The sequence below is a fragment of the Dipodomys merriami genome, unplaced genomic scaffold (assembly GCF_024711535.1).
Source record: "Dipodomys merriami isolate MVZ:Mamm:240054 unplaced genomic scaffold, mDipMer1.0.p SCAF_94, whole genome shotgun sequence".
NCBI classification, from domain to species: Eukaryota; Metazoa; Chordata; class Mammalia; order Rodentia; family Heteromyidae; genus Dipodomys; species Dipodomys merriami.
This window is the reverse complement of record NW_027206557.1, coordinates 3,761,779-3,788,051: the sequence shown is the minus strand read 5'-3', so window position 1 is coordinate 3,788,051 and position 26,273 is coordinate 3,761,779. Positions and strand designations below refer to the sequence as shown.

Sequence of the window (26,273 nt, the reverse complement as noted above, 5' to 3'; positions counted from 1 at the left end):
TATATTACAGACTGTGATAGACAATTTGCTCCAGGAAAGTTAGAATGAACTTGTGACTTTAAATGAGCATCATTATTCCACAATACTGTGAATTCCCGGAAATTAAGTAATCACTTAATCACAATCAAAAAAAAAAAAAAAAAAAAAGAACCTTGGGGAAGGGAGGGAGGGAGGGGATGGTAGGGGGATAAAATAAAATAAAAAAAAAAAAAAAAAAAAGAAAGATGTTCCAGGGGGCTAGGAAGGTGGCTCAGTGGTAGAGCGCTTGCCTTGCATACCTGAGGCCCTGGGTTCGATTCCTCAGTACCACATAAGCAAAAGGAAAAAAGCCGGAAGTGACACTGTGGCTCAAGTGGTAGAGGGCTAGCTTTGAGCTGAAGAGCTGAGGGACAGCGCCCAGGCCCAGAGTTCAGGCACCACGACCCAACCCAAAAAAAAAAAAAAAAAGCACGTTCCATCCACAATAAAACATTGAAGGATCAGGGATCTCTTCATAGTACATACGATATCTCACCAAAAAGAATAATGACTGTAAGTAACTGCATAGATGTTTTTCTAAATGGATAAAGGTCAGTTTGCTATGGCATAGCTTTTGTAAGTTTGCTTATCAATAAACACCACAGTACATTCATAAATCAGGCTGTGGCCCCTAGGTCCAATGTTTAATTGAAGATGGATAATGCCTTTCTCAAGGTTCATGCAGGCACAGATACAGGTCTCCTGGACACCAGGGAGAGTGAGATAGTAATTGGGTAGGGAGGCAGAGGGACTTACTCTGAACTTCCTATTCCCATGTGGTGACTCACGCTGTACAATGAGGAAAGAGCAAGGAGAAGGAAAGAGGAGAAAGAAGGACATAGTAACATCCACAGTTGGTGTCCAGCTCTCTTTCGCAGTGGCTCTGTATGGAAGAGACCTAGTGATAGAAACTGGCAGGGTTCTGGAGATATCTTGATTGTTTCTAAACTTAGTATCTGTCAGAATAAGCTGCCCAACTTTTTCCGGCAATCCTATGTCTGGGGGGACCTTAAGCTCTGATAACCATGTGCCTGGGGGTGATGGTGAGCTCTGACAACTGTGTCCCCTAGGAGCTCTATGAACACATGAACAGCTCCTTGGGCGGGACCTCGCTGGAAGGATCCCAAGTATATCTTGGTAAGTCCCTTCTACACGTCCTCCTAATGCACATGGGGCCGGCCCTGTTGGTGGGTATGTCATAGGGCACATAAAAATTTTGATATTTGCATGTCCTCTGTGTACAGTCACGGTTTTTCAGTGTTAGCTGCTGCTGCTGCTTCAGCCAGCTTCTTAGCCAGTGTTTGCACTCATGGCAGAGTTCACAGCTTTTCTATGTACACATGCACTTATAAAATTAAATAGATGAAGTCACTTTGTCAGTCAGTCACCCCCACCATATGTCTAGGGCTCCATCTCCATACTCGGCTCAGCTGCTGGTTTCAAACTCCCTCCCCTCCCCCACCCCCAGACCCAGAGTCCTGTTGGACAGCTCTGCTTCTGAGCAAGTGTGTATTTTGACAAATATTTGAATATTCGTGTGCTCCCACTTGCTTTGTTAACCCTCACTTTCTAACTAACTTTCCATAAAAACTGTAGAATTCAGTCACAGATTAGCTTTGCATTACTGTTACAGGTCTGTCCCCTCGAGATCTGGTCCTTCATTTTCGACACAAGGTAGGATTCCTTCTTTAATTTATGGTGTGCTAAATGCTATGTCTTTGGTATTGTTTGGGCATGTGTTTGCTACTACTGGAGTTTCTCAAAAAAGGGTTTTATACTCAGTAGGCAAACACTTCCCTGCTTGAGCCACACCTCCAGCCCTTTTTGCTGGTGTTATTTTTCATATTGGAGCTCACTTTTTATCCAGGCTGGCTCAGACAGCAGTCCCCTCTTTGTGCTTCCCATATAGCAGAGGAGCGGAGGTGACGGGTGCATACCACCATGCCCAGCTGCTTTTGAGATAGGATTTTGCTAACTTTTTGCTTGGGACTGCCCTGAAACCTTGATCCTCTGGTTCTCTGCTGTTGGGTGTTTACAGACATGAGTCACTGCATTCATCTGAGACACCATTCTTACTGCATTTCTTTTATTGACAGATGCAATGTGCTATATAAGATTCAGCTTCATGCATAACTATTTTAGATCTTTGAGGACTGGTGCTTGGCCTTAGCATCATACAAAGTTGAAACTGTCAGGAATGTTTGTATCATAGACATTTTTTAAAGACTACAAAACTGTCTATTCTAGCAGGGTAGATTTGTGTTTTTCTATTGTCTGAAATTTCAGCTATGCTTAGATCAAAGTGGGGAAGAACGTGTTTTGATTTGCTGAATATTGCTCTGAGAATGGAACATTTTCTGGCAAAATAGCTGTCCTTTACCTTTCCAATCTTGTATTCTGTTTTTGGCTATGGGGATTATGATCTTGGTTATTGAAGCAGATGTTGTCTGGGACATGTGTTCATTCCCCAAATGTGTATCAAAAACCTGAGGTTCAATGCCCTGCACCCTTGCCCTTTAAGGTACTTGCAAAAATTTCAGGCAAAATTTCCTCCATGCCTTCCACCAAAGATAATTTGCTTCAAGATTTGCATGATTCTTACATTTTTAAGGAGGCACAATTATTATTAATTTCTTGGTATAAATCCATAATGTATCATACGGTTTTAATTTACTCCAATTAGTTCAGTTAGATGGCACATGGCTGAATTTAAGAAGGGGGACACAGGACTACAATGTCTAATTTTAATACATTGTTCTTTCTTCAGGTCTTAATCCTGTTTAAACTAATTCTTCTTGAGAAAAAGGTATGATACAAAAGGATGAAGAGCTGGGTGCTGGTGGCTCACATCTATATTCCTAGCTACTCAGGAAGCTAAGATCTGAGGATTGTGGTTCAAAGCTAGCCTGGGCAGGAATGTCTATGAGACTGTCATCTCCAGCTAACTACCAGAAAACTGGAAGTGGTGTTATGGCTCAAAATGGTAGAGCACTAACCTTGAGTGAAAGAGCTAAGGGACAGTGCCCAGGCCCTGAGTTCAAGCCTCACGACTGACCAAAATAAATACATAAATAAAAAATAAAGAGGTGAATGGAAGGCTGCTATAGTGTTTACCTTTTATTAACATTTTTATAGAAATTAATGATAAAATATTTAGGTATTTTTTGCTTATGAAACTAGTGACCTGGAGTATGTGTTCTGAGTGCTACTGCTGTCCACGTTTGAATGTTGGACACATATTCACTCCATCATCAGGATCGTTTTGGATATAGGTAACAGAGCTCCAAGGTTAAGCTAACTTGACTTTAAAGCAAGTGCCTGGCCCATGCAGACTTCAGGCTTGGCCGACTCAATGGTCATGGTGAGTTAGTCACTAAGCACCTGGATTTCCCCTCTCTCCTGTGCAGTACCCCATCCAACTTTCTCTGGGGCCCCATTTCCCTGGTAGCACAGGAACTAATCTGCTTCTTGCTTCTCAGTCCCAACTGGTGGGAAAACACTAGATGTGAATTCTTCATTCCAGTTGGTTTGGCTTGTCAGGCTGTGGGTCTAGCCCTGCCTGCACTGGTTTCCTGGTCTGCCTTGCCCCTGAGTCTTTGCATGCATTTCTCAGACCTTGTAAGCAGGCATGTCTTCCAGAGTTAGTTATATTCTGTAAAAATCTCAGCTGCAGAGACTGGGGAAGAGCTGGATGCACTCTGTGCTATAGGAAGCTGAGCCACAGATGAGGTTACGGTTCTCCATGCTCTGTTCAAGCTCAGCAGTCCCCTGCAGTATCCCAGCATTGCCGGTCCTCCAGGGTCAGAAAGCTCTGTCACTGTGCACTTGCTTTATTTTGTACTCTGTGACACTGGGGCTCTTTAAAGAATCCAGCCGGGCGCTGGTGGCTCACGCCTGTAATCCTAGCTACTCAGGAGGCTGAGATCTGAGGATCGCAGTTCAAAGCCAGCCCGGGCAGGAGAGACTGTGAGACTCCTATCTCCAATAAACCACCAGAAAACCGGAAGTGGCGCTGTAGCTCAAATGGTAGAGCGCTCACCTTGAGCTGAAGAGCTGAGGAACAGCGCCCAGGCCCAGAGTTCAAGCCCCATGACTGACAAAAAAAAAAAAAAAGAATCCAGATTTGGATTAGAGTTGTTTCATATTAAACATTTTAAAAAGAATGTTACTCAGGTGGTGGGCTCCTTGGGCATGTTGGAAGGCTCATAGTTACGTGGACAGCTGGTAATAATTCGCAGTTTGGTGGATTGGTTCAGGTGGTGTCCCACCTCATGGGTGCGAGGGATAAGGGGTAAATCTAACACACTGAGTAAATGCCCTATGCCAAACACTTCCATGGTCATTTTAGTATCAAGTGTTTTCTGTCAGTGCTTGTACACCGGTTAGCTATGATCCTTCTGCAGAGAGCTCCACCCCTCCCCCTTTTAGTAGCATTCAGGCTTCATGGATTTTCTAATTAATTTCGGTTGACTCCATTTCAGGTTCTTTTTTATATTTCTCCAGTGAACAAGTTGGTGGGGGCGCTGATGACTGTGTTATCCCTCTTCCCAGGTAAGAGGACTGTGGTTTCCCATCTACTCTTCATTACGCTTGGCTGTAATAAGAACAATCAAAAGATGTGTTAGGGTTAGCCTTTGTATTTTTACGTGACATTTTCCTTTGGGAATAGGTTTTCTTTTTTGTCTGAGTTTTCCTTCATTTCTTTAAGGTTTTTTTTTCTTTTTATAAATGAGTACAGTAATAACTTTTTGTTTTCTTGGTCTTATTGGCAGTACTGGGCCTTGAACTAGGCAGACCCACATTACCTTGAGCCTTGCTGCCTCCAGCTTCTGTTGGCATTGGTTATTTTTAAATCAGGGGCTTGCCTAGTGCCTGGACTGCAGTCTTCCCTCTTGTGCCTCTCCAGGAGGCTGGGGTGACAGGCGCACACACAGTGCACACAGTTCCAACACCATGCTTCCCCAAAGCTTGAGTAACAGGTGCACACTACCATGCTCAACTGTTGTTGAGATCGAGTTTCCTAAACTGCATTCCCCAGAACTCAGCCTCTGAGTAGCTGGGATTCCAGGATTGTGCAGTGCCTGGCACAGGTACAGCCTTCAAAACCTTTAAATGTAGGAGCATTCTGCTGCATGAAACTGCACAGTTCTAGTCTTTCCTGTTGTAAACACATCTCTAATCCTACGTGTTATCTGTTATAAACCATGTGGATCTCCACCCCTGCGTGTTCTAGGCATGATTGAGCATGGACTTGGTGACTGCTCTCAGTATAGACCCCGGAAGAGCGTGTCAGAAGAGGCAGGACTGCAGGAGAGCAGGACTCCAGTGGACGACTCCCTCTCTGAGCCTGCTTCTGAAACTTCCAGTGCTAATGTGAAGATGGAGGTGAGCAGCAGCCACAGAGGAGATGCAGCTCTCACCTCTGAAAAGCCTGTGTTCCCAGTAGATGACAAGGGACATGAAGGATCCAGTGCCCAGCAGTACTTGAAGCCCCCCTCCCGCCTGTCTCCAGAATCTTCAGAAAGTGACTGGGAGACGCTAGATCCCAGCGTCCTAGAGGACTTGAAAGAAAGGGGGCCAGTAGAGCCCGACCTCACAGACTCGCTTCCTAAAGACTCGGTGCCCTCAGACAGCCCCCCGATTACTGTCCAGCCGCAGGCCCACACTGGCCAAGTGGTCCTGATGCCAGGACTCATTTCAGGGTTGGAAGAGGACCAGTATGGCATGCCCCTGGCCATCTTCACAAAGGTAGGATGGGTGGCTGGGTAGCTCAGTGCTGAAGGCCATCGGGTCTCAAAAGTGTTTTTTTTTTTTTCTTGTGCTTTAGTCATTTATTTAATCATTTTGAATCTTATTTTTATTTTTATTGTTATTATAATGATGATATGCAGAGGGGTTACAGTTACATAAATCAGGTAGTTTTTCTCAAAAATGTCTGGGGCAGCACCGCTTTTGCCTGGAATGCAGGCGAAAGGTGCTGTCAGGTGCCGTGAGGTGCCATGAGGAGCTAAGGGCCTTGGTATGTATGAAGGCAGCAAGTCTCCAGGTCTCCTTTTAAGTACATAGGTTAAATCAAGGAAGTCCAGAGTCCTGATGGCACTTATGAAATATAGTACACATTACCTTGGTAGCCCCACCTGCCAGGATATGGAGGCAGGGTATCCATGAGCCCCAGACTGTCGCTACCGCCTCGACCAGCAAGGAAGACGCGACACCGGACTCTTCTCTCTGCAGTTTATTCAGGACCTTTGAGTAATCTTCTGACCCCAACCCCGGGGAGAATTCCCCACAGCCTTAAGTACCCGCTGGGTAGCCAACCCTGATACGCCACGTGGGAACCACCAATAGGTTCAGGTGCGGGGAAGCAAGCCAGATTCTTTGCCTTAGCCATATAAGGAGTTGTTTACCACGAGAGCACTCGCCATTGGGAAGGCGGAGGGCGGAAGCCGACGCCATCTTCCAGGCGTGGCCTCTCGCAGTTCTCTACAGTTCCCCCTTTTTTGTTTAAAGAACACAGATGAGAACAGAGGTCTGATCCCTGTTGTGCAATGCAAGGACTGCATACAAGCCTTCTCCCAGAGGGTACCTTCTCTAGGGATGACTCCGCCTGTCCATTGATTCGTTTTTCACAAGGACGGGAAAAGGCGAATCGAACCCGTGTGCAATCAAACATGCTCTCCTCGAGGGCAAAACTCATGCCTCTCGACTGCAGTACTTTGGCTTTGCAATCTGTGTTCATTGTTTTAGAGTGGCAAGCCACGCTTGGGGGGACTGACCTGCTACAATGACTGTAAAGGCTTGGATAATCATGGCTGCACTGCGACGCTGAGAACCTCTAATTTGGCAAATGCACCACAGACATACCAAGGAGGCTAACACCAGAAGGCCTGTCAGGGCTCCCAAACCCGCCCATTCCTTAAGATGATTTATAGCAGCGGAGATCCATGAAGATAACCCCTCCGCCAATCCGGCATCCACTTGGGTTGAGTTCACCATGACGATGGCAACCCTGAGCTGTTCCATCAGGCTGTCGAACTCCCCAGTTCAATTACCTAAAAGATAACTAGACAACTGTTTAGACAAATTTGCAGCGTTTTTTGAATAGGTTTTTTTCCTGGGCCTGAACTCTGGGTCTGGGCGCTGTCCCTCAGCTCTTCAGCTCAAGGCTAGCGCTCTACCACTTGAGCCATAGTGCCACTTCCGGCTTTTTTCTTTTTGCTTATGTGGTGCTGAGGAATCGAACCCAGGGCCTCAGGCATGCAAGGCAAACGCTCTACCACTGAGCCACCTTCCCAGCCCCTTTCTTCTGGGTTAATTGCACCACAGCAGCAGCTAATCCAGCATTAGTTAGTGGTCTGCCCAGCTCTCTGCAAACTCTCATCCATGCTTCTAGTCCCCTATTCTTATATGGGGTTATGGCGGCTCTGCATTCCTTAGTGCACTGCTCGTAAACAAGCTGTTTAATTAATGGCATGGCTGCGTCTGGGTCACCAAAAATTCTGCCAGCGGCCTCGACCATACGGGCAACAAAGTCCGAAAACGGCTCCATAGAGCCCTGCAGGATTTTGGTGAGATTGCCACTCACCTCGCCTTTATTTGGTAAGGCCTTCCATGCCTTTATGCCAATTTTATTGATTTGTTCATAAACTTGAACCGGGTAGCCTATCTGCTGATTGGCGAATCTCCCCTGTCCAAGCAGCATATCTCTGTCCCAAGCTGGGTTCCCCGCAGCCTGATTGGCTGCAGCCTCTTCACTAGCAAATTCAATCAAAAAGGCCTTCCAATCTAAATACTGACCTGGGCTCAAACAAGCTCGTGCGAGCCCACTCCAATCACCACGTGTCATGCAATGTCTGTTTAGGGCCTCCACCTGGGCTACAGTAAAGGAGGCTGTGATTCCGTATGTCCGCACAGACTCAGCTAAAGATTTTATAACCTTAAAATCTAAGGGTTCATGATACCGCTGTCCCTGTGGATCCTGAAATATTGGACAGGCTAGATGTAACTCGGTTCTGACCGCTTTCCACACGCCTGGGCTGAAAGAACAGCCGGGGCTGCCACTTCCGGGGTCCTCCACATAGAGCGGAGGAGCCGAAGGTGTGGGGCGGTGCACGGAGGGCGTGCATTCGTCTTTATCTGGGTCCTCTCTCTCCTTCCCTTTCCTCCTCTTTCTTATCTTTGTTTTTTCTATTTGTTCTATGAGTGATTGTAGTTCCTCTGAGTCTGTAGACTCAGAGGTCTCTAGTTCGGCAAAGTCGGGGTATAACCCCCCCCCCCCGCTCTCCTCCTTTTCGCTGTCTGCCCTTTCCGATCTTTCTTCCTGCAGCATTTCTAGGGCGGCCTGACCATTCTCTACCGCCTCACTGCAACGCTGGTCCTCGAGACAGCCTCTTATCAGTTTCCATATTGGTCTCACTCCGCTCTTAAGCGTTCCTTGTTCAGAGGCAAAATCTAGGTCCCTCCCTAGTTTCTCCCAAGAGGCCACCGTGAGGCTTCCGGAGACAGCGAACCACGGGGCAACGATGTCATATTCATTCAAAAATCTCTCTAAAGTACTCTTTTTTATTTTTAACTTTTTTGAGTGCAGTAGCTCATTGAGAGCCAAAAAAATTGGGTGCGAAGAAGAAGCACCCATGTTTTAAACATTTAAAGCTGGTAAACAAACTTTTACTTTCACTTTTGGCTACTCTATTGACTAGCCCCGGGTTCTCACTCTCTATCTACCGAGAAGAGCAAAAATCCCCCGCTCTTGTCGCGGATTCCCCTTTTACCTGGGAACTTACTCCCCGCTCTTGTCGCGGATTCCCCTTTTACCTGGGGACTTACCCCCGCTTTTGTCGCAGATTCCCCTTTTACCTGGGGACTTACCCCCGCTTTTGTCGCGGATTCCCCTTTTACCTGGGAACTTACCGGTGCACCACCCTGACCGCAGAGAGTTCTGAGTCCTCGTTGGGGTGATGGCTGAGTTCCCCGTATGGGCCACCACGTGTCGCTACCGCCTCGACCAGCAAGGAAGACGCGACACCGGACTCTTCTCCCTGCAGTTTATTCAGGACCTTTGAGTAATCTTCTGACCCCAACCCCGGGGAGAATTCCCCACAGCCTTAAGTACCTGCTGGGTAGCCAACCCTGATACGCCACGTGGGAACCACCAATAGGTTCAGGTGCGGGGAAGCAAGCCAGATTCTTTGCCTTAGCCATATAAGGAGTTGTTTACCACGAGAGCACTAGCCATTGGGAAGGCGGAGGGCGGAAGCTGACGCCATCTTCCAGGCGCGGCCTCTCGCAGCTCTCTACACCAGACAACTCAGCAAATCACACAGATCCTGTGTCTCAGGAAATCACATTGTAATGTCATTATACATAGGGAGCTGTGATAGATAAGACATTTTCTGGAAGCTACAATTTTGGGGTCTTTTTTGTTTTTGTTGTTTATTCTATCCAGGAAAAACTGTTGTAGTGTCATTTGCAAGTTATTTTTGAACATGGAACAGAAAAAAAATTCCATTTTGTTCTTTCACCATAGACAAGGAGCACTAACAGGCGCAAATGAAGCCATGTGGAAATGCATTTCATGTCTTGTCAATCAAGCTTGCTTAGCAGAATGTTGGGAGTCGTGTGCTTGATGCTAAATGTTGTTGAGCTCTATTTCCAACTTACCTTTCGTCTTTCTTTTCCTTCTCCCCTTTATCCTAACATGTTCTGCATGTGTATGTGTATATATACAGGTATATATGTGAATGTACATGTCCCTTAATATGTATGTCTTTTAGGTACGGCTTTTTGAGTGTGGTTCATCTCAACATGATGCTCTCTAGTTCCATACATTTTTCTGCAAAGGACATGAGTTCATTTTGCTTATGGCTGTGTAATTGTGTGTGTGTGTGTGTGTGTGTGTGTGTGTGTGTGTGTGTGTGTGTGTGTGTGTGTCAAAATCTCTTGGGAAGGGCTGGGAAGGTGGCTCAGTGGTAGAGCGCTTGCCTTGCATGCTTGAGGCCCTGGGTTTGATTCCTCAGCACCACATAAGCAAAAAGAAAAAAGCAGGAAGTGGCGCTGTGGCTCAAGTGGTATAGAGCACTAGCCTTGAGCTGAAGAGCTGAGGGACAGCGCCCAGGCCCAGAGTTCAAGCCCCATGACCGGACCTCCCACCCCCCCAAAAAAAAATCTCTTGGGAAGCAAGCAGTAATGTTTTGGATTTGGTTTTAATTGTTGGTATGGGGTTTTGTGCATACTCCAGTGCCTCTGAGGTTTACAGACTCACAAATAACTTCCAAGGCAGTGTTGTTTGAAATGAAACCCACAACTACTGCCATTCATTTTTGCTTTATCTCTTTGTAGCAAATTGTCTAGACATATCTTTACCTTTGTTTTTGTTTTTTTGGCTGGTCCTGCGGCTTGAACTCTGGGCCTGGGTTCTGTCCCTGAGCTTCTTTGGCACAAGACTAGAAATCTTCCTCTTTAGCCACAGCACCACTTCTGGCTTTTCCTGGCTTCGAACCTCGATCCTCATATCTCAGCTTCTAAGTAGCTAGGATTACAGGTGTGAGCCATTGGCACCTGGCTCCTTTACCTGACTTTTTGTAGTAGGGAAATAAAATATTGTGGTGCTTTGCCATCCTCCTAATGGTATTTTGGTGATCATGTGTAAGAAAAATTTTTGGCCGTACTGGGTTTTAATCGGTTTGAACCAAAGGCCTTTGTACTTCCTAGGTAGGAGCTATATCACTTTAGCCACACTTGCAGCCCTTTTATCGTAGTTACTTTTCATATATTCTCACATTTATACCCAAGTTGACCAGGACCATGATCCTGTTTAGACTTTTCTGTTTGTCTGGGATGACATATCTACCACATCAAGCCCAGATTTTTTTGTTGATGGTGAGTCTGTTATTGTTTTGCCTGTGCTGGCCTCTAACTTTGGGTTCTCCAGATCTCCACCTCCTCCAAAATAGTTAGGATTATAGTGTGAGTCTGTAATAGCACTCACTGGTGTTTCTAGGGGGCAGGCAGGGAAGGCTGGGCAATGTTCTCTTCCTTTCTTACCATGTCCTCTGCCTGCAGGGTTACCTGTGCCTGCCTTACATGGCTTTGCAGCAGCATCACCTTCTCTCTGATGTCACCGTGCGCGGATTCGTTGCTGGAGCCACTAACATTCTTTTTCGACAACAGAAACACCTCAGCGATGCCGTGGTGGAAGTAGGTTGTGTCTGGTGTTCTGGCACTGATGGGCCCTGCCCCTTCCTCAGCTGCTTCCATAAGGCACAATGATAGCCCTGTAAAGGGCACCCTCAGCTTCACATGTGGCATGAGACCCCGGAAGATGGGCAAACGTACTCGTGCAGAGGCTGAGGTCAGAGGTCAAGTCAGTGCCAGGAGAGCAAACAGCCAGTACATGTGTGAGCCAGCGCAGCTTCCTGTCAGCCACAAGTCACCAAAACACATTTCCTGTGTGAGTTCCTCCTCCTAGTCCATGTAGCATGTGCCTAAAGTAAGAAAGAAGCCAAGAATAGGTATTTGGTCTTATCATTACACAAGAAGTTCAAACCATCTAGTCCATTTTACAGTTCAAGGAGTCCTTTAAAAAGCTTTAAAAAGCAAGAACTGGGCCTGTGATCCTAGCTACTCAAACAGCTGAGATCGGGACATCCCAAGCCAGCCTGGAAAAGAAAAGTCAAAGAAATCCCATATCTAGTTAACTAGCAAAATATTGGACTGGAGGCATGACTCAAATGGCAGAGCCCCAGCTGTGAGCAAAACGTGCTGAGAAAGAGCACAGACCTGCAAGCCCTGTTCTGCAGAGAGAGAAAGAGACACAGACAGAGAGTCCTTGATAAGGTTTTTGTAGGTCCTGACAGGAGGTACATGCTTTATGGGGAGATAGTTCCAGGTTATTTATTATGATCTGAATTTGGAGGACAGTGTCTTTCCTTTCCAAGCCAGGAGGACACAGAACCAGAGCTGCTATGGCTTGTAGCAGGCTGGAGGGCTTAAGGGTATTTGCTAAATCTGTGGGCCTAGAGTGCAGCTGTGGGGTAGAGCACTGGCCCAGTGTCCATCTCTAGCCTATGAAAGCAAACCCAGTTACAGCTAATATGTATTCATTGTATATCAAATATTACATAATAAAATGTTCCCCTAAATCCACACATTCCACAGGAAAAGTTAAGGTTGTTCATTTCAGGTGATTAAAGATTTTTATTGTAAGCTGGGTGCCAGTGTCTCACCTATAATCCTAGCTACTTAGAAGGCTGAGATCTGAGGACAACAGTTCAAAGCCAGTCCGAGCAGGAAAGTCCATGAGACTCTTATCTCCAATAAACCACCAGAAAACCGGAAGTGGGGCTGTGGCCCAAGTGGTAGAGTGCTCACCTTGAGCTGAAGAGATCAGAGACAGCGCCCAGGCTCAGAGTTCAAGTATCAAGATTGGCAAAAAATAAATAAATAAAAATAAATATATATATATATATATATATATATATATATATATATATATATATATATATACACACACTTTTTTTTGGCGGGGGGGTCAGTCGTGGGGCTTGAACTCTGGGCCTGCGCGCTGTCCCTCAGCTCTACCACTTGAGTGCTCTACCACTTGAGCCACAGCGCCACTTCCGGTTTTCTGGTGGTTTATTGGAGATAGGAGTCTCACGGTCTCTCCTGCCCGGGCTGGCTTTGAACCTCGATCCTCAGATCTCAGCCTCCTGAGTAGCTAGGATTACAGGCATGAGCCACCAGCGCCCGGCATTATATACACTTTTTTTTATTGTACGTGTATCTGCTTTTCCAACGTATTTACAAATTATGTTTGTAGTTCAAAATGGTTCACTTATGCATGTACTTTCTACAAACAAAACGAGCGTTTTTTTAATATACTGGACACGAGTGTAGGAGCTGGTTTCCTGAGTATGGTTCTGTCCCTTGACCTGTCCCTTGCTGGCCTTAGTTACAATTCCTGTGAGCAAGGACTGGGCCTGCTGACTTACCCCTCATCCTCACTTCCTGTAGGTAGAGGAGGCGCTTGTGCAGATCCACGACCCAGAGCTCAGGAAACTGCTGAGCCCAACCACGGCAGACCTGAGGTTCGCGGACCACCTGGTGAAGCATGTCACAGAGAACCGCGATGATGTTTTCCTGGACGGCACAGGCTGGGAGGGTGGCGACGAATGGATCCGGGCCCAGTTTGCAGTCTATCTTCATGCCCTGCTGGCTGCCACCCTGCAGCTAGGTGAGGTGCCCATAGATACGTAGAGGTGCACGTTGTGGTTGCCCTGCACACAGAGACCGTCCTGAGCCTGCCCAAAGCCTTGGCTTTGCATCCATGTTTGGCATTTCTGTGGGCTGGGGTGGTCCCAGGGCCTTGGACATGCTAGGCATGTGCTTGTCCCTGGGCTGATCCCAGCTCATGTTTTGTCGGGGCTTTATGTTCTTTTTACAGAAATAGAGCCCTTTGAGCATGTTGTACCAGTCTTGCCTTTTCTGGCTGTTAAGTAGAAACCTAAAACAAACACTGAGCCCTGCCTCAGGAGTCTTCACAGTGTGGCACCACAGAGGGCATGTCACCTGTCAGCCTTCGTGGCCATGTACACAGTGAAGACCTCTGGAGAAAACAGTCACAAGCCACATTCCCCACTTGCTCCTGCTAAGAAATCCTTCCAGGAAATGGGCAAGATGGCTCCCCATAGGAAGATCTGGAAAGTAGCACTAGAGCTTTGCCCAAGCTTCACCACCTCAGAAGACTAGCAGATATCAAGCAAGTAGAATTGTTCTCCTCCAGGACTCCTCAGTCCTCCATCAGTGTTGGCTGGATGTCAATAAGATAGTCTAAAAGGGAGGCCCCAGTTCCTGTCACTGGACTTCATGAGTAACCCATTTTCCTTTGTAAACTACTTTTCCAGGAGGCTGTAAGAACTAACTAACATTTTATTTGAAACATTTAACAGGGAGAAAGACCTTTTCTGGGAGCTGGGAATGTGGCTTAGTAGTAGAGTACTTGCCTAGCATGCATAAAATGAATAAAATGGGTTCAAGTCAGAAGTGGCTCAGGTGGTAGAGTGCTAGCCTTGAGCAAAAGCAGCTCAGGGACAGTGCCCAAGCCCTGAGTTCAAGCCCCAAGACTGGCAAAACAAAAAACAAACTTTTCTGAACACCTGAAATCTAATAATTCCTGCCATCTTTGCAACAATCCTGAAGGCAGTATCTTGCCATGTCTATTTTGTTTTTCTTTTATTTTTTAACAAGTTTCATTTTATCTTCTAGTGGTATTTAGGTTTGAACTCAAGGTCTAGGTTAGTTTGCAGTTGCTCTACCACTTGAGCCAGGCCCCCATTCCGTTTTGCTTTTATTATTGTTCAAGTGTTTTACCTGAGCCAGCCTTGACCACTGTCTTCGTACTTAAGATTCCTACACAGCTGGGATTACATCTGTGATCACCATGCCCGGCTTTTCCATTGAGATTGAGTTTCCCTAAGTTTTTGCTGGGGTAGGCCAGCCTTGAGCCACTGTCTTTCTGATTGCTGTCTCTCTATAGTAGCTGGGATTGCAGGCATGTGCCACCTCTGGCTGGCATCCCCATTGTGCAGAAAACAGAATGAGACATAGGGAGTTTAAATAACTTGTGACCCACTCCCCAATCTGGTGAGAGCCTGAGCTAGGGTCCAGCTCCAGTCTACCTTTAATAAGGTGGGGAGAGGAGTTGAGGCACTGTCAATGGAACTGTCTCCTACTGTTCCTTTCCCAGTAATAGAAAGTACTTAGATTTACCTTCAAAGCAAGCAACACAGCAAGCCTGGTGGTATAGTCTATAATCCCCTTAGGACCATGGTAAGGATGGGGAGTTCCAGGCCCACCCAAGCAAGCACACAGCTAGATCCTGTCTCAAAAACAGACACAAAAGTAAACTACATACATTTGACGTGGGACATGGTCTCATGGACCCATCTGCCAGAACTGCTCTGTGGCTCCCAACCATTGCCACAGCTCAAAGTTGTTGTCTTGGAAGTCCTCGTGATTTTAAGTAGTTTGAACTATGAAATGCTAGAAAAGTCTAGAATAATGTCCCAGAGGGTGCGACAATGTCCAAAGGAAAAGAAATTGGGTGAAAGAACCAGTTTATTATATCTTGATAGAAAAATGACATTATGAAAAGTACTCCTCTTTTCCATATGCATTGTTTATTTTTTATTTTTTATTTATTTTTTGGGTCCGGTCGTGGGGCCTGAACTCTGGGCCTGGCGCTGTCCCTCAGCTCTTCAGCTCAAGGCTAGCGCTCTACCACTTGAGCCACAAGGCCACTTCCGGCTTTTATCTTTTTGCTTATGTGGTGCTGAGGAATCGAACCCAGGGCCTCATGCATGCAAGGCAAGCGCTCTACCACTGAGCCACCTTCCCAGCCCTAGTTTTTATTAATAAGTTATATAGTCTTCCATCATGGAAGGTGATCTCAGAAACATTTTGAAGTTCAAGGAACTTTGGAAAATGTCTGGCTCAACCCTGTTCTCTTCAGTTTAGGAGGTGAAGTTCTGAGTGACCGACTTTCCAAAGTCCATGTATCTGCTTAGGATTTCTGGAGCCAGACCCAGGTGTCCTGACAGGTGGCAGGTGCTCAAACCCAGGACAGGAGCTCTGCCTGCCTCTGCTTGTCAGCCTGAGCCCCATGCTGCACAGTTCAACTCTGGCCAATATTTCCTCTGCAGATAATGAAAAGATGCTGTCGGATTACGGGGCAACCTTTGTCACTGCGTGGAGGAACACACACAACTACCGGGTGTGGAACAGCAACAGACACCCCGCACTCGCCGAGATCAATCCCAAGTAGGCACCAGGGAGGGGGAGGGTGTACCCAGAGTGCCCCACACAAGTCCTACCCATCCTGCAACTATTAAGAACAGCCCTCTGTGGGTTGTAAAAAGGCTGCACAGCCTGAGATCTCCTTTTGTATGCAGTCTTTACACAAAAAGCATCCAACTTCTGTTTGGTGTATCCATGTGTACGTGAATACCATGGAGGTGAACTGTTGAATGCATACACGCTAGAAACTTCTTTTCTAACTTAAAAGATAAAAATATTCATGTCATAAGCATACACTATTGTTATTTAAATGTGACTCAGCTCAGTACTGACTTCCATGTTCATGTTTAGGGCTGACTAACGCTAGGATGGTTGCCCTGTGCACATGCTCACACACTTTTCCTAAACATGCACTCACCACACCTGGCAAAGCAGACACCTATGTTGACAAGTGGACGTAAATAAAACAGTACCAAATGGTACATGCCATTCTAGCAACACAAAAGAAAGGATCCGAGTTGTCTCCCTCCTCGAGCATAGGCCTATGATCCAAGACACTGGAGGGGCCATTGGGGACTGTTTCACGGGAAACATGGGGGTAGGGGAGCAGTGCCCAGAAAGCAGGGGCCTCCTGTTAGCCATGCAGCACTGCTCTGGTGCTTTTTCACTTCTATCAGCTCTACAGACTTCAGGGCAAGTCTTCCAGAGGCACAGCTGGAATGGGTTTGAAATCAGGGTCTGGGTGCTGTTCCTGAGCTCTTTCCATCAGGGCTAGCACTCTATTTTAACTTTGAGCAACAGTCCCATTTCTAGTTTTCTGGTGGTTAGTTGGAGGTAAGCATTTCACAGACTTTCCTGCCCAGGCCAGTCCTCAGATCTCAGCTTCCTGAGTAGCTAGGATTACAGGTGTGAGCCACTAGCTCTCAGCAAAGAGGTACATTTTGAGTTTCCTTTCTAACTTCAAGGCTTACGCTAATCCACTAAACTTTACCCATTTATAAGGTGTCTGGGACCATGTCCTAAATTGGTGATTCCCTGACTGTCCCACCCCAGACTCAGTGAAGTGGGAACAGAGGGCAGCTTTATCACAGCATCAACTTGTGTACCCATGCAGTTTTACAAGGAGGAAACGAGCTCCCATGAGTTTTCCAGTGGGTCTCAGCTCCAAGGTGACAGGAGCTATCTGGTAGATCACAGCTCTAGGCAGAGAGCTGTCACCTAGCCAGCTCTAACCCCACCTTGAGCACTTCTCCCCACCTGCTCAACCAGGAGCTACTGGCAGTGAACCCATGGCTATATGGTGAAGCCCCTGAGCCTAAGCTCACACTTTGTTTTACAGCCACCCATTCCAGGGGCAGTACTCCGTGGCGGACATGAAGTTAAGATTCTCTCAGTGAGTACCTGGAGGATATGGCCATGTGCAGAAGTTCTACACCTGCTGCTCACAGGAACCTTTTCCACCTGAGAACTTGACGCTTCTAGTAGCTCAGCAGTACATGCTACAGAGTTGAAGCTGCTGTGGGGAGGGCTGTGGTGTTCAGTGAGGTACTGTTAGCCGGCCAGTCTATCTGCCTGTCTGTCCATCTGTCATGGACACTTGACCAGCCTTTCTTCACTTTTGACTAGCTCTGTTCTTTGCTATGTTCTGATGATCTGCATGCTTCAATCAATAAATTTACTCACAGATACTGAATAACAGTTTCTCAATACTAGTTTGGGACAGTCACAGTATGTGGGGGGGGAGAGGTGCGCACGTGCAGGTGCGTGCAAGACTTGTCAGTTATACTCACACTCCTTTCCTCTCCTCAGCTCTGTTCAGAACAGTGAGCGTGGCAAGAGAATTGGGAATGTCGTTGTCACAACCAGCCGGAACGTTGTGCAGACGGGAAAGGCTGTTGGTAAGGTGCCAGGCTGAGGCCTCCACACCTGTGGTCCAGCTTCAGCAAGTAGAAAGTGGTGAGGTCTGTGTAACACACAATAGTAACACAAGGTATATCGATCTCATTTCAAATGAACATTCTGAAGATTTCACTGAGTTCCTTTTCCCATTTCCCACCACTGCCCAAGGCCCCTGTGTGTAGCCAAGAATTGCAGTAGAGTGGGCATTAGGAGGTGCTGTCTCTAAAGTAAGAAAATGAATGGCCAGTCATGAAGCTCATGCCTATAATTCCAGTGGGAGAAGGAAATGGGAGGCACACAGATTCCAGGCCAGCCTGGGCTGCATAGGAAAAGAGAAGGTGAACACTACCAGTGTTCGGAGAACAGAAAGATGAAGGAAGAATAACAGGAGTGGTGGCTCTTGCTTATAATCAAGAGGCAAAGGTTGGAGGATTGTGGCTTGAGGTCAGTTCAGGCAAACAGAGTTAGCAAAGTCCTCATCTCAACCAACAAGCTAAGCATGGTGACACATATCTGTGCTCCCAGTTCTGTGGGAGACATAGGCAAAAGGCTAATGATCCAAGGCTAGCCTGTGCAAAAGTGTAAAATGCTATCTGAAAAATAAAGCAAAAGAGACATTGTGGCTCAAGAGGTAGAGCATCTCCCTACCACACATGAAGCTCTGAGTTTGAGTCTCAGTAATAACTAAATCAATAAGGGGACTAGTTATGTGTGTGTAAACACTTTTACACACGTAAGTGGATGTTCAGTAGGATCTGAGATGGAGGGACACAGATCTGCATGCCGTGCTGCAGCTGTGTGAATTCCATGAACTGTTGAGCCACAATAGAATTCCAGCTTTCTAGAAGACATTCCCAAAGAAGGGGATTACTGTAAAGCTAGAAGTTTAGGAGCATCCATGTAAGTTCAGTGGCGAGCTGTGGTTCCTACTGATCTCAAGATTAAAGGCATGGTCTGGGGTGTGGCTTGTAGAGCCAGGCCTGGTTTCCCTCTCCAGCACCACCAGAGTTCACCGTGGCATCTCTCTTCCTCCCCCAGGCCAGTCCGTGGGAGGTGCATTTTCCAGCGCGAAGACAGCTGTGTCTTCCTGGTTGTCAGCCTTCAGCACCTCGTCCCCCCAGAGTCTCCCCGAGCCATGCAGCCAGGACAGTGGGAAGCCCTGAGCTGGGACCCAGCTGTGTGGCCTCAGGTGTGGGGGTGCCTGTCACCTATGGCTCCAGACCCTTCCTCTGCCACAGGCCCACAGCAGAACTCTGCTGGGTGGCAGCTGTGCCTATGGGGAAGTCCATCTGCTGAGAAGAAGGACTCCACTATGACGAGCAGCACGGCATCCAGGCCAGGCTGGGCTCCAATTGACAACTTTTATCTCCTGAGCCTGATTAAAATACAGCAAACCTTCCAGTGAGTTCTACATTCTGAGATTGTACATTTGTTTACTCCAGAGAAGTTTTTACCTATGTATATTTTGTTCTATTTTACTGCTGGAATATCTAGATGGTGGTTGTAATTTATATGTACTAAAATTAAGTTATATTCCTGTTTTAGTTTCTCTGAAGTTGGCCTTAGTACGTGCTGAGCTTAGAGTCAGGCAGCCCACCTTGTTCTCCTGAGTGTTTACCAGGCCACCTCCCCTGGGACCATGAAGGCCAGAGGGGGCCACAGGCTGGGACGCCCTGTTTCAGTCTTTATTCTTTGCGGACTGGATTGCTGAGGTGACAGGAGGGAGGCATAGTGCAGAGGAGGCTGGGGGATCATGGGAGGCCAGGTCCATGGGCCAGGCTCAGTCTGTAGGGTTGAACTTCAGAGCCCACCAGTGAGCTTGGCCCACTCTGTCCAAAACATGTTCTTCATCACTGTTTAAACCAGAGCTTTGCCTCCACCTCCCAAGGGAGCACTTCTTTGCTGGTGTGGACAGAGCTTCAGACGTCTGGGCCTCATTGTTCAGAAAGCTGTGCCCAGAATGTGGCCTCCTTCCTCACTCAGAGTCCTCCACAAGGCACTTCCTGCCCCTTCCGAATTTATGACTAGAAGAAATCTCACCCAGCTCACATGTGTAGTGCACAGGAGGCAAGAGAGGCCAATGGCAGGCCACCCTAGTCACCTGCTGGTAAAAGGGCATCCTGCTATGTTGGCCTCTGCTGGTTTTGCCCAGCAGCTAGTGTTTGCCACACTCAATACCCACTGGAGGCTGCAGTTGGTGGATGTGTGGTGGCTCAGGGAGTGCTTGTTGGGAGCAGTCGCCTTCTCGGTGACAGAAGACACGTGGAGGGGGTCAGTGAGCCATGTCCTGCTACATTGTTTTTCAGGAGTACCAGAAACAAGGGCATTGACAGATGAGTTGATTTCTCCTGGTGAAATGTTGGTTTATAAATATGTAAATGAGGCATGTGGAAAAGCACAGTGTATGCTCTAAATATCCCTAAACTTTCCAAACTGGTGCTTCTGCACAGGTCACTAAATCTCAGAGCATATACTTCTGTTTGAGCATAACTTGAGATATCAAACTGCAAAGATTTAACCTGAGAACTCCATTAATTTACTTCATCCAGGAAAATTAGCCTCAGGAAACATTATTTGAAGGAAGAAAGTAACAGCAAACCACCCTTAAAAGGTAGTTAATCAATATTGTACTGAGATTATAAAGAATTCGTTCTAAAGTCAGGCATGGTAGTACATATCTATAATCCCAGCCCTTGGGATTTTTTTTATTTTTTTGCTGGCCCTGGAGCTTGAACTCGGGGCCTGGGCATGCTGTCCCTGAGCCTCTTTGTGCTCTACCTCTTGAGCCATAGCAACACTTCTGGCTTTTTTCTGAGTAGTTTATTGGAAATCAGTCTCATGGACTTCCCTGCCTGGGCTGGCTTCAAAATGGGATCCTCAGATCTCAGTCTCCTGAGTAGCTAGGATTACAGGACCACACACACAGGCAGAACAGAATACTAAAGCAAAATAAATGTAACTTTTTCAGTGGAATCTGAGGCATGGGTTGGGCTCTTTTGAGCAGTTGGAGAGAGTTCCCATCCCACAGCCTGCTGTGGCCTGTTCTGGCTGCCCCTGGGCCATGTGAACGACATCTGTGAGGTCACAGCTGCACAGGCACCATCATACCACATGAGGTGAATTCTTTTTGTCTTTAGATCATTTTTGAGACAGGGCCATGTAACCCAGCTGGCCTTAAGCCCTCAGTCCTATTGCCTCTGCTACCCAAGTAACTGAGATTACAGGTGCACCTCTGCCATAGAAATGGTCATTAGTCTGTGCCAGTTCTGGGATGTCAGTGTTAGGAAGGGGCACAGGTGTTTCAGGGTCGCTAGCCCTGGTGGCAAGCTTGCATGCTAGGTGGCTGAGCCCTGCTAAGCCAGGTTGTGATGCAGCTGTAGTAAAGGTGTGGCAGGAATTACCAAGGCCTTGTGCCTGACAGCTGAGTGCCTAACACTCATGCCAGGGGAGCTGGGGCCAGCCAGCTACCTTCTGCCTCTTGGGCACAGTCCATCTGCAGCCTGGCAGCAGTCCCACTGCTGTCTGACTTAGGAGCCAGTATCCTGGCGTAGTGACAGGGGCATGGGTAAGGAGGACTTACAGCTGGCTGAGTCCTTGTCACCCAGATAGAGCTCACGGGACTAGTGTGGTCTATCCTAGAGTCCATGAGTGATTCCAACCATGTATGCTTTCCCTTTAAGAAACAGTAGCAGTTTTTGTTGGCAGCAAAGATGACTCCATGCTGTCCAGGTTGTGACTCAGTGCTCTGTGTGTTCAGTGCTCTATGAGAAAAACTTCCTTTGTGAAGCCACTGAGAACATGGACTGCAGATACAGGGCAGGTGGCTGACGGCGCAGGTGCTTCAAGTGAAGGGATTTTGACAGTAGCATTTAATCTGCTTAAGGTTATAAGAATTCTTCTGGAAAGAAGTTTCAATTTTAATCTGCCAGGTCCACATTTCAGAGTGGAGCAGGGCGTCACCTCCTGGCAGACCCCGTGTGTTAGGTTTTGTGTTTTGTGGAGAAGTTTTGCACAAATGGCAGTTCCCTTGGTCCAGTGCTGGTGGCAAGCCTGGCAGTCCTTAGAGACTGGAGGCCAGGCTTGGTCCATCTCACCCACCCCTGTGGAGTTGCCAGGCAGGGCAGCTCTGGTCACCTGAGGGCAGTGCCAGTTCTCCTGAAGTGATGCCAACCCTGGAGGACATGCCCCGATTCTTTGGTGAGACCACCCAGCCTTCATGCCTTCCCACCCTGTCTTGAGAGCCTTTCACCATGACAGGGTTACACGAATGATGCCAGCCCGCATAGCATACCTGCTGCAGACCATTCTCATTCCACAACTTCCGACTCCATAACTTTTAATTCTCCACAATTCCTCACATTCCACAGTGAAGGACTGAGAACATGTGCCTATGTCCCTTCACATAAGGGCTGGTGCGCATGACCACTTTCCCGCCCCAAGTCATCACATTTGCCAGGTGTGTTATGTCTGAGGGGCTGCGTGTATTTTGTAAAATTAAATGCGTTTTGTATTTGTGCTGTTGAGAAGTTTACCTTTCTACATAAAGATACAGAAACTATTTAGATCACAATCAGGGCTTCACATCTAACCCTTGCTCTGAGTCTCACACCCACAACTTGCTGCTCAGTTTATTGTGTGTGTAATATATAAACATTTGAACATTTCAGTCAGGTACTGAGCCCAGAAAGGCCATTGGCATTTTCAGAAGGCTTCTGTGAAAATACTGCCTCATTTCTTAATATGATTTCAGAGCAAAAAGACTTAGAAAGTATCTGATGAGTGGGCTGGGAAGGTGGCTCAGTGGTAGAGTGCTTGCCTTGCATGCCTGAGGCCCTGGGTTCAATTCTTCAGCACCACATAAGCAAAAAGATAAAAGCCGGAAGTGGCGCTGTGGCTCAAGTGGTAGAGTGCTAGCCTTGAGCTGAAGAGCTGAGGGACAGCGCCCAGGCCCAGAGTTCAGGCCCCACGACCGGACCCAAAAAAAAAAAAAAAAAAAAAAAAGTATCTGATGAGTAAGCTGGTGAAAGTACTTGGTGACAAGTGTCCCTCAGGTATTGGGAAGACGGTGTCCACAAGCCACTGTCAGAAGCTTCTAAGATTTGGCTGTGGCATCTCCTGATCAGAAGGAAGTCTCTCTTGGCTTTAGTGCTTTTATCATTTGTATCACTTCTTTCAGTTGTCCATTGTTTTCAAAAATGATGAATCATGTTTGGTCACATTGAATTGTAAAATTCTTATTGTCACTTTAAGAAAAAGCAGTAATAAAATGACCATCTGCCCTGGAATTCTCTGGCATGTTGTTGTCCGTGTGGTCTGTAGCCCAGCTTGGCAACAAGATGCCAGCCTTGGGGTGCACTGTGTGGTAACTGCCCTTGGCTCCCCACAGACCTCAGCTCATGGGCCACACAAGGCACCGAAGAGGCCAGTCAAGCCATGTCCTCTCCCATCACTGGTGTTACCCTCAGACAGCTTGGACTCCACCTGGGCCCTGAGGACTTCAGTGTTGTCATCTGTGTCCCTTCAGGTGCTGTCTTGCACCTGCTCGACAGCTTCACAGAGGAGCTGAGCTATGCCATGGTTCAGGCAGTCCATGTCACACCCAGGGCGGAGCCACTTGCTGTTCTTCTGATGCACCAGGGAACTTCTGACTCCTTTACCATCCAGGAGCCTGGAATGGAGTCCGTTCTTTCTGACTTGACCTGATCCACACAGGGCTGGGAGTGGGGAAGCCCCATCACCAGATCCTACCTCAGGTACTTTTCAAGCACAACAGGGCTGTTTTGTGTTTTCTGTTCTTGACTCCACCACACTTGCCTCAGGAGGTCCCTGATGTTATCCCATGTTGACAGGACTCAGATACTGTAAATGCCATGTGTCCCTGGATGGGGCTGCACTCCGGGAACAAAGTGGCCATGGGAAAACAAGAGCCACTTGATGAAACAGTGGGCATAGCTGAGGTGGATGGTGGTGCACAATAGACTTCTTGGCATTGCCTTATGAAGTTTAGAACTGCCAGGTGCAGTGCTTACCTATATTCCCAGCTGCTAGGGAGGTGGGGACAGTGGGGGAGTTTGAGGCAGCCTAAGCAAAGTAATCTAACTGAGAATGTTGAACAGAATCCGGTTACTAGGCTGTGACCTGAGGTCAATACTCTTCTCATGAGGCCCTGATAAGTGTTCAAGACAGAATTGTTTGTACCTTCTGCCTTTGCCATGTGACCTCACATGTGCACTGGTCATTGCAATGCCTCTGCCACAGAGAACGAACTTCACCATGGCAGAGCTGATGCCAGCACCAGAACCCTGAACTTCCAGAACTGAAACTATACAAACTTTCAAAAAGTAATAGTGTCTGAGTACAATGGTGCCCACCTGTCCTTCCGAGGAACACATGGGGAAGGAAGTGGAGGATTGTAACCCACATTGGCCAGGGCATAAAGTGAGACCCTGTCATGAAAATAATCAGCACCCAAAGTGGATGGTGGTGTGGCTCAAGTGGTGCAGTCCCTCCCCAGGGTGCAAGGCCCTAAGTTCAATCCCCTGAACCACCAAGAAAAAAGGAAGAGGTGAAGAGAATAGCTCACTACATGAAAGAAGCTGTTGGCTGTTGCCAGTGGAGACTCCAATGGGTTCTGAAGGGCAGTGCTTGTGTGCATGAAGCTTACCTGATATAGATGTTCAGGCAATCCTGTGACTAGTTGTATGGTAAGAGAGGAGACAGCCACAGAAATAGTGTCATGCAGGGAGGAGGCCCACAGGCCCATTTCTTCTTCCTAGGTGTTTCCTCAGCTTCTCACCTGGTTGCCAAGAACATGGAGGTATGAATTGCATTAGGGTGACTTACTATGGCGATCCATCTGCTTTTGAACTGTCCCTGTTGAAGAAGGGGTATATAGGATCTAAGCATGGCAAAAGGCAGAGAAGCTGCTACCTATCAGTGAAATGCAGAAGCCCTGGCCCATAACAGTTTCAGCCAGGCAGGCACATCTTCACTGTCAGGCCCTTACTACATTCCCATGGCTGTGGCAATGATTCTGGAGGACCTGCTTGGCACTTAAGGAACTTGAGGCCAGGCGCCAGTGGCTCATGCCTATAATCCTAACTACTCAAGAGGCTGAGGATCTGAGGATCACATTTCAAAGCCAGCAGGGCAGGGAAGTCCATGGACTCTTATCTCCAATAAACCATTTAGAAGTGGTGCTGTGGCTCAAGTGGTAGAGCACTAGCCTTGAGCTAAAGAGCTGAGGAACAGCGTCCAGGCCGAGTTCAGGCCCCACGACTGACAAAAAAAAAAGAGCTTGAGGATAAGCATCCTGGCACCCATCAGGCATTCAAAGAACACCAAGACCCACACAAAGCATTCCTTTCCCACATGAGGACTTGTGGTTATGTGTGACCAACATGCCCTATCACACAGAAAAACCAACTCTGGAGGAGAAAGAACACTGTGCATTCAAGCTCTTCTTGCTTTACCAAGCTCTTGAACTGGGAAAGGAGACTGAGAATCACAGGAGGTAGGCTTAAGAAAAACTGCATACCCAAGGGAACTCAGATGACCAAATCCAGACAAAAAAGCTCTCATCTGGAAATCTAGCAGTTCCAGAAAGTTCTGTCCATCTGCATAATTACATAAGCTTTCTGGAAAGAATGAAGTGGCAGACTCAGGAAAATGGTCCTCAGTCCTCCAAAAAGACAAAGACAAACAGCTCCTAGGCCTTCACTATGAACTAGAATGCTCAGATTTTCCGAGGCTCGCCCATCACCCAGAAGCTTCTATTATCAACTCCCAGTGATGAAGTAGGAAAGGGACGAGAAGATAAAAGAGTTCTGGACAGTCCCAATGGTCACAATATAGTGTGAACTTACTAGTACTACTGATGTGCACTTTAAGATGATTAACAGGTTTAAACGGCAGACAGTCATCTATCTTCACTCCAGTAAAGATAGCCCAGGCAGCAAAGTCCATGATATTTTTATCTTCAATCACAAAAAATGACAGAAGGTGTGGCTTAAGTGGTAGAGTGCCAGCTTTGAGTGAAAAAGCTAAGGAACAGGCTCCAAATTCAAGCCCTCTTATCAACACACTTGCATATAGGCTGCATTGTAGAAAAACTATGAACAAGGAACTATCCCCTCCATCTAGAGGGGAATGGAGAATGTCCTTTTCATTGAACACAAGGTCTTAACACTCTCACTAGGCTTTTCCTGCTCATGGCTGGTGCTCCACCAGAAGTCATGCCAACAGTCCCAATGACCATTCACTAATAAACAGCAGAGGAGGCAGTAGTGGTGGGTGCAGGTACAGATTTGGTGATGTTCTATCCCTGTGAAGACTGTTTCTCATATGGAGTATGAGCACCTCATCCTCTTATTCGGCAGGAGGTGAGTCCCATGAGCCCCAGTCTTGAATATTATTGAAACTGTGGATGTCAAACCCCCATATGCTGTTTTCCTCCACACGTTATCTATGATAGTTTTGTAACTTGTAAATTAGGCTCAGTAAGAAAGTAACAATTTTAACAGAAAATGGTACCAAAGAACAGGAATGGCCAAGGGCAGCACACA

General features: G+C 47.1%; 1 protein-coding gene across 1 annotated transcript in view; it reads left to right on the top strand.

Moving 5' to 3' along the window:
• The window catches only part of Avl9 (AVL9 cell migration associated), a 40,035-nt gene extending 17,041 nt beyond the window's left edge, over positions 1 to 22,994 (top strand). The window contains exons 6-16 of the mRNA XM_070014213.1: positions 1,089 to 1,155; positions 1,652 to 1,692; positions 2,786 to 2,824; positions 4,500 to 4,569; positions 5,252 to 5,766; positions 11,080 to 11,218; positions 13,034 to 13,249; positions 15,717 to 15,834; positions 17,150 to 17,203; positions 17,620 to 17,708; positions 18,748 to 22,994. Of these exons, the coding sequence (XP_069870314.1) occupies positions 1,089 to 1,155; positions 1,652 to 1,692; positions 2,786 to 2,824; positions 4,500 to 4,569; positions 5,252 to 5,766; positions 11,080 to 11,218; positions 13,034 to 13,249; positions 15,717 to 15,834; positions 17,150 to 17,203; positions 17,620 to 17,708; positions 18,748 to 18,872 (1,473 nt within the window). The 3' untranslated portion in view covers positions 18,873 to 22,994. The remainder of the gene's footprint in view (positions 1 to 1,088; positions 1,156 to 1,651; positions 1,693 to 2,785; positions 2,825 to 4,499; positions 4,570 to 5,251; positions 5,767 to 11,079; positions 11,219 to 13,033; positions 13,250 to 15,716; positions 15,835 to 17,149; positions 17,204 to 17,619; positions 17,709 to 18,747) is intronic.
• Positions 22,995 to 26,273: the final 3,279 nt, after the last annotated feature.